Source organism: Artemia sp. Qi Xiang Cuo, chromosome 20 (genome assembly GCF_049724085.1).
Source record: "Artemia sp. Qi Xiang Cuo chromosome 20, ASM4972408v1, whole genome shotgun sequence".
Taxonomy (NCBI): Eukaryota; Metazoa; Arthropoda; class Branchiopoda; order Anostraca; family Artemiidae; genus Artemia; species Artemia sp. Qi Xiang Cuo.
This window is the reverse complement of record NC_142813.1, coordinates 55730988-55739076: the sequence shown is the minus strand read 5'-3', so window position 1 is coordinate 55739076 and position 8089 is coordinate 55730988. Positions and strand designations below refer to the sequence as shown.

Below are 8089 nucleotides of genomic sequence, written 5' to 3'. Positions count from 1 at the left end.
GTCCCAATCTTTTGTGACGGATAGGCCGCTAGACCAAACAACCAGTTCACGGAGCCCCTCGTTGCAAGCCAACTCCGAAGCTGGACCACCAATTTCTTCTTTCATAAGGTCGCCCGAAGAAGTAAGACCTTTTCCCCGAGTGGGGGCTGTTACTGTTCCGGGACGTGGGAATCGCAACAGAGGGGGGGACCCGTATTCTCACTGACACCCCTGAGAAAGAAGAGATCGTAGCTAAAAAGGAAAAGAAGGCCAAGCCGATGCCATCTACAAAGAAACGTAAGAACAGTGCGGTCCGCAAGCCTAACGAAGACGACGTAACCGATGAGGCGGAGACTCTTTCTGAACCTGTTGCCCCGAGCGACTCCTCAAGCGACGAGTCTCTTCACTGTGGAGATGTAGAAGAGGATCTTGAACCTTTTGATATTGACTAAGCTCAAACGAATAGCTATGTTCTGGTAAAATTCAAATTGGGCAAATCGAAGAAGTCGGATATCTTCTACGTTGGCCAGATAAAAGGAAAAACTGGAAGCGATCTAGAAGTCTTGTTCCTTCCCAGAAATGGAGCACGGTTCATTTTTCCGGATATTGAGGACAAAGCCTTTGTCTCTTCAAACGACATTGTTCTTTCTCTTCTATCACCAACTGCCATTGGAGGGACTGAACGGACAAAGCGAGGACTCACTTTTCAATGTGATCTCAGCAGCTACAACGTGAGATAGAGCTCCTGTGAGCTTTGGTTCAAATTACTTGATTTTTTCTTCAACTTTCATTTTACTTGTTTTACTTTTATACATATTCAAATTTTCAGTAAATGGGGTTTTTTTCTTTAATCTGTGAGGTTGCCGAACCCATATTACTGCTGTCCGAAGTAACCCCACACCATGTCCGAACCCACCCCACACCGTGGGGTAACTTCGGACAATTATTTTTTTTATTGTTGGATTTTTTTTGTCTAAAGACGAAAGATAAAAGTCTACCAAAATTCCTGACAAATCTTGGACACAATTTCTTTCTTTTAAGATGAAAACGGAAGATTGATACTGATTGGGACAGAAGCTGCACCCAACCAAAAAATGTTGTCCAAACCAACCCCACCCTCCCCTACCATCTCATCGAGATTTCTGGTCAAGTCACGATGAACTCATAGATAATTACATCTCTGGACTGATGAATATAAGCCGTTTCAGCTGGCTTCTTACTCATGTTCATCTCAATAACAAGTTGATCTTACCTCGGAAAGGAAGTGACAACTATGACAAACTCTACAAGATCAGGCCTCTGATTGGAGAACTACGCTCAAGCTTTTGAAAGATTTAAAACCCTACCAAAGAGCAGGCCGTCGACGAAAGTATGCTCAAATTCAAAGGACGCATTGCTTTCAAACAGCATATGCCTATGAAGCCCATAAACGAGGCTACAAGATCTGGGTCAGAGCAGACACGCATGGCTTCGCTAGTGATTTTTTATGTCTACACCAGGAAGTTATCTGACACTAGAAAGTTTGGACTTAGAGAACGAGTAGTTATCGATCTTACCACGGGATTGCAAGGCAAAAATTGTCACATTTATTGTGACAATTTCTTCAGTTCAGTAAACCTCATGGAAAAAAGGAAGAACAACAAGCTCTACTGCTGTGGTGCAGTTCGGGCAAACCGTAAAGGTCTACCCAAACTCAAAGCCGAAAAAGAGCTGAGACGAAATGATTTGGACTACGCTGTGAGTTCAGATGGAATCTTTTGTGTATACTGGAAAGACAAATGATGTGTACAACTTCTTTCGACGATTTCAAAGGAAGAGAAGTGATACAGATCGGTAGGAAGGAGAAAGATGGATCTATTGCCCTAGTTACATGCCCAAACGTGGTCGTCAAGTACAACAAGTTTATGGGATGCGTTGACAAAGCTGATATGTTGAGGTCTCAATGGGATTGACAGAAAAAGCAGAAAGTGGTGGCACCGCCTACTGTGGCACTTCATAGACATTACAACGATCAATGCCTTTGTCTTGTTCAAGTTGTCCATTATACCAGATGCTAACAAGATGACGTTAAAAGACTTTAGATTTCGCATTGTTACTGGTTTGGTTGGAAGTTATTTGTGCAAGGGTGAGAGAGGTCGGGCATCCAGAAAATTGAAAGTTTTCCCCAAATTCAAGCCTTACGTTCCTCCATAAAAGAGATTGGATCAATAAAAAACACTTACCTGTTCAAGCTACTTCAAGAAGATGCGCTCAATGCAGTACAAAGATTAAGCCCCATCGCACAAAATAGCAATGTTCAGTTTGTAAAGTTCTATTGTGCATGAATTACACAAAGAACTACTTTAGTTCTTTTCACTAGAAGTGAGGTTTTTTCTGCACATGTTTCAAAGTGGTCTCTACCAGACACCACCTTATATTTCATTTCACAGTTGGAATAAATTTGTTTTAGTTCTATATTTGTCGGTTTCTAAGCCCAGGGACACAGGAAACGTAGAAAAAAGCGAAATTTTCTGACGATTTCATAATTCGTGCCGGAAAGGGTTATACTATATAACAAAATAATGAAAAATACTCTATTTATTTTTGCAAAAACTCAATAAAAAACTTTTGTTTGATCTAACAGTGAAGAAACATTTGATTACAGTAATTGATACAATTTTTGATGGGTTTTACCTTTTGGGTTTTAACTTTGACTTTTTAGCCTCGGACTATTCTAGTGTAAAAAATAAACTTTTTTTTTTACACGAGCAGAGAGCGTAAATAAATATGTTATTGTTTCAACTTGCCTGTTTTTTAGACTTGCATACTGTCCATTGTGTGTCAGTTGTATTTTAACATTTATTTTTCTATAGGGTGTTACGGAACTTACGATTCTTTAATGTATTATTTAAACACTATTCTTAGAAGAGACTAAGATATTCCATTTCTTACATATTTTGTAACTCCTTTAATTGTTAGTTTTAATTATTTATTTATCTATCTAACAGTTTGGGATAGCGAACTGTAAGTAAGGAGCGACACGGCTCAATAGTAACCGAAACTCTAAAAAACAGAATTTTGATTTCCAATTGATACATCAAAAGACTTGTATTTTTATGCTTATTTTCAATATATAAATTTCATTAATTTTCGTCCTACCCATCAAAAGTTACGATCCTGAGAAAACTTGCCTTATTTTCGAAAAAAGGGGGAAACACCCCCTAAAAATTGTAGAATTTTAATGAAAGTCACACCACAAGATTCAACTTATCAGATACCCTTACTGTGGATGTTTCAAGCTCCTATCTGCAAAAATGTGGAATTTTGTATTTTTTGCCAGAAGAAAGATCACGGATGCGTGTTTATTTTATTTTTTTCCAGGGGTGATCGTATCGACCCAGTGGTCCTAGAATGTCGAAAGGGCTCATTCGAACGGAAATTAAAAGTTCTAGTGCCCTTTTGAAGTAACCAAAAAATTGAAGGGCAACTAGGCCCCCTACCAAGCTTTTTTTTCCCAAATTCACTGGATCAAAATTTTGAGATAGCCATTTTATTTAGCATAGTCAAAAAATCCAATAGCTATGTCTTTGAGGACGACTAAATCCTCCACAGTCCCTGGGGGAAGGGCTGCGAGTTATGAACTTTGCCCATTATTATTAGTTAGTTAAAAAGGTTATTATTAGTTCAAAAAAAGTATAATTAATATGCAAATTTTGTTTTAATTATCCATCTATGGCGCGCCAAATTCAAAATCTGGATTAATTCTATGCATTAATAATGGGTTATTTTTTACAAACACTGAGTCTAAAGGCATTAAACATTTTGGAGTTTGATAACCAAGTTCAAAACTGTCGATATTGTTAAAAAAATTATTTGTCTAACACTTCGGCATTGCTCAAGAGAACTGAATGCTGGGAGTTTATATCTCAGTTTTTGTAAATAATTCATTTTTTTTGTAAGTAGAGTGCTAAGTTATACTTTGCGTACAGCACTAGGAATTCCCATGCTATTTGCGTACAGCACTAGGACCATGCTATTTGCTTGCCTTTCCTTGGTACCTTTCCAAACGAGCGAGGATTCCCCACTGGCTCCTAAACATTGCGAAAAGCGACCAATCCTTTACCTACAAAGTGGCCAAGCATGTTTTGAAACTATAGTCAAGGGTGTATAAGATAATCAGACTGGTTTTTTGCTATTGATATCAATTGCGCATGGAATTACAAAAGAACCGTACAAGACAACCTACGTCTGAGGCACTACAGTATCACATGGACATTTTACAAAGCGACCAATCCTTTACCTACAAAGTGGCCAACAATGTTTTGCTTTCCTTTCCTTGGTACCTTTCCAAGGGAGCGGGGATTCCCCTCAAGTTCCTACACGCTGCAAAAAGCAAGATATTTATTATAAATTTGGAACAATATCAATCTATTGAAATGGTTAACGATAACAAACATGTTTTCAACCAGAAGAGTTTTTTAAAGCACATTCAGCATGGCGTGTTTTATTTTTTTTTATTTTTTTTTTGGCAATTGGCATTTTTGTCTGATAACAGGTACCATTCATTGCGATCATAGCTCTAAAAAAAAGGAGGTTTAGCATTTGCGAATTTGATCCTATTAAGGTGAAAAAAAAAGGGTTTAGCATTTGCAAATACTTCGATGTGTTCTGTATAATACACAAGTGGTGTTTGAACAGAGTTGTCAGTTTAAAATAGAGTCTATTGAGGGCTTGTTAACTCAGGCAATTTGTTATAGATTTGGGACAACATAAATCTATGAAAATGGTTAATGATGATAGAATGACATTGCGAGTTGACCTAGCTCTACCTCTACGGATTTTTTATTCGTCCTTGAGATTTTGTATAAAATGCTCATACCTTACAATTAAGTTTTCATAATGGTTTAACAAACACAGGAATGTAATTGTCTTGGGGGAAATATTTTATTGAAAAGGGAAATGATATTCTTACGTGAAGACAACTTCAACCGTGGCCCGCTCCCCGCGATCAGAAATTAAATTATAAAAAGTTTCTTCAACTGAAAGTAAGGAGCAACATCAAAACTTAAACGGGCAGAAATAGAGGCTTTTTTTGCTCTATGTGTCTTTCGTATCTGTGTGTGTGTTGTCTCTGTGCGTGTGTCGTCTCTGTGTGTGTGTTGTCTCTGTGTTTGTTGTCTTTGTGTGTGTGTCGTCTCTATGTGTGTTTCGTATCTGTGTGTGTGTGTGTCGTCTCTGTGTGTGTGTGTCGTCTCTGTGCGTGTGTCTTCTCTCTCTGTGTGTGTCGTCTCTGTGTGTATCGTCTCTTTGTGTGTCGTCTCTGTGCGTGTGTCTTTTGTATCTGTGTGTGTGTCGTCTCTGTGTGTGTGTCGTCTCTCTAGGTGTGTTGTCTCTGTGTTTGTTGTCTTTGTGTCTGTGTCGTCTCTATGTTTGTTTCGTATCTGTGTGTGATTGTCGTCTCTGTGCGTGTGTCTTCTCTCTCTGTATGTGTCGTCTCTGTGTGTGTGTCGTCTCTGTGCGTGTGTCGTCTCTGTGTGTGTGCCGTCTCTATGTGTATCGTCTCTGTGGTTTTGTCATCTTTGAGCGTGTGTCGTCTCTATGTGTTAGTCGTCATTTTGTGTATGTGCCGTCTCTGTGTCTTTGTCGTCCCTATGTGTGTGTGTGTCGTCTCTGTGCGTGTGTCTTCTCTCTCTGTGTGTGTCGTCTCTGTGTGTGTCGTCTGTGTGTGTGTGTCGTCTCTGTGCGTGTGCCATCTCTCTGTGTGTGTGTCGTCACTCTGTGTGTCGTCTCTGTGTGTTTGTCTTGTCTGAGCGTGTGTCGTCTCTATGTGTAAGTCGTCATTTTGTGTTTGTCGTCTTTGTGTGTTTGTCGTCCCTATGTGTGTGGGCCACGGTTGAAGTTGTTTTCACGTAAAAATAACCTTCCCCTTTTCCATTGAAAATCCCCCCTCCCCCAAGACAATTCCATTCCTATTGACTTTTGGAGGGTGTTTCCCCATTTTTTGATAATCAGGCAATTTTCTCAAGCTCATAGCTTTTGATTGGCAATACTAAAGTTAATGAATCCTAAATCTTTGGAATCAGCATTAGAAACCAAATCTTTTGATGAGCCTATTGATTACAACTGAACCCTTACTTAAAATTTTTTGATAATTTATTGAATGAAATTTCTGCTTTGTGTATACAAGAGGTGACTTCAAGAAAGAGTTTGTTACGTACTTGCAATTTTTTCATAATTTCTCGAATTAAACATCTGTATTGTGTCCAGTCCAGGAAGCGAATTCAAGAAAGCAATTGTTACTTACTTAATTTCATGTCATTTTAAGATACGTAAAAAAAACCCTCCTGTGCAAAAAAGCCTCTATTTCCGCCTGTTTAAGTTTCGATGTTGCTCCTTACTTTCAGCTGAAGAAACTTTTTATAATTTAATTTGTGACCGCGGGGAGCGGGCCACGGTTGAAGTTGTTTTCACGTAAAAATACCCTTCCACTTTTCCATAGAAAATTCCCCCCAAGAATATTCCATTCCTGTGTATGTTAAACCATTATGAAAATTTAATTGTAAGGTATGAGCATTTTATAAAAAATCTCAATGAAAAATAAAAAATCCGTAGAGGTAGAGCTAGGTCAACTCGCAATGTCATTCTATCATCATTAACCATTTTCATAGATTTATGTTGTCCCAAATTTATAACAAATTGCCTGAGTTAACAAGCCCTCGTTAGACTCTATTTTAAACTGACAACCCTGTTCAAACACCACTTGTGTATTATACGGAACACATCGAAGTATTCGCAAATGCTAAACCCTTTTTTTCACCTTAATAGGATCAAATTCGCAAAGGGTAAACCTCCTTTTTTTAGAGCTATGATCGCAATGAATGGTACCTGTTATCAGACAAAAATGCCAGTTGCCAAAAAAAATGAAAAAAAATAAAACACGCCATGCTGAATGTGCTTTAAAAAACCCTTCTTGTTGAAAACATGTTTGTTATCGTTAACCATTTCAATAGATTGATATTGTTCCAAATTTATAATAAATATCTTGCTTTTTGCAGTGTGTAGGAACTAGTGGGGAATCCCCGCTCGCTTGGAGAGGTACCAAGGAAAGGCAAGCAAAACATGCTTGGCCACTTTGTAGGTAAAGGATTGGTAGCTTTGTAAAATGTCCATGTGATACTGTAGTGCCTCAGACGTGGGTTTTCTTGTACGGTTCTTGTGTAATTCCATGTGCAATTGATATCAATAGCAAAAAACCAGTCTGATTATCTTATACACCCTTGACTATAGTTTCAAAACATGCTTGGCCACTTTGTAGGTAAAGGATTGGTCGCTTTTTGCAATGTGTAGGAGCCAGTGGGGAATCACCGCTCGTTTGGAAAGGTACCAAGGAAAGGCAAGCAAATAGCATGGTCCTAGTGCTGTACACAAATAGCATGGGGATTCCTAGTGCTGTACGCAAAGTATAACCTAGCACTCTACTTTTCTATTTTCTAATTACTTATTTGTTAATCTATATATACTTTTACTTTAATCGACATACTTTTTCCATTGCCTTAAAAAATTTTTTTTCTAAGCTTCATTAAATAAAAAAAAAGTTTTTTTCAACTGAAAGTAAGGAGCAACATTAAAACTTAAAATGAACAGAAATTATTACGAATATGAGGGGGTATCCCCTTCCCCAACACGTCACTCTTCACGCTACAGTTTTTCGGCACTTTAAAAAAAGTTACGTATTGTTCTGATTAAGCGAAACGTTTAACCCTATTTTGAACTTTTATTTTATCATTTTCTTTTCGTTTTAAGTTTTAACGATGCTCCTTACTTTCAGTTGAATAAGTTTTTTTTCATTTAATTTTTGATCATTTTTTTAATAATACTGGGATATCTGGCTCCACCTCCACGAAAAAATCCCCCTCCCTACAGAAATATCCCCTGGACAATTTAATCTTGGTGAAAATTTAACCCGGACAATTACCTTTAACCTCTCCACGCGCAAAACTGGACCGGTAAAGAGAAAGCAAGACAAATAAAGAAGTTTCATATAGGAATTCTGGAAAATTGACCCAGTGTAAAATTGTCCCTTAAAAGTTCAAACCCTGGAAATTTCCCTTTCCATGGGAAATTCTCCCCG

At 38.1% G+C, this 8089-nt stretch overlaps 1 protein-coding gene across 1 annotated transcript; it reads left to right on the top strand.

Moving 5' to 3' along the window:
* The first annotated feature begins 1350 nt into the window (after nucleotides 1-1350).
* LOC148940385 (uncharacterized) lies at nucleotides 1351-1761 on the top strand. Its single transcript, XM_089106153.1, has one exon. The coding sequence runs from the start codon at nucleotides 1351-1353 to the stop codon at nucleotides 1759-1761; it is 411 nt and encodes a 136-aa protein (XP_088962279.1).
* The last annotated feature ends 6328 nt before the right edge of the window (nucleotides 1762-8089 follow it).

What these genes read in the sequence shown, in the direction of transcription:
- LOC148940385 (XM_089106153.1), top strand. Translation starts at nt 1,351, where the DNA reads ATGCTCAAATTCAAAGGACGCATTGCTTTCAAACAGCATATGCCTATG.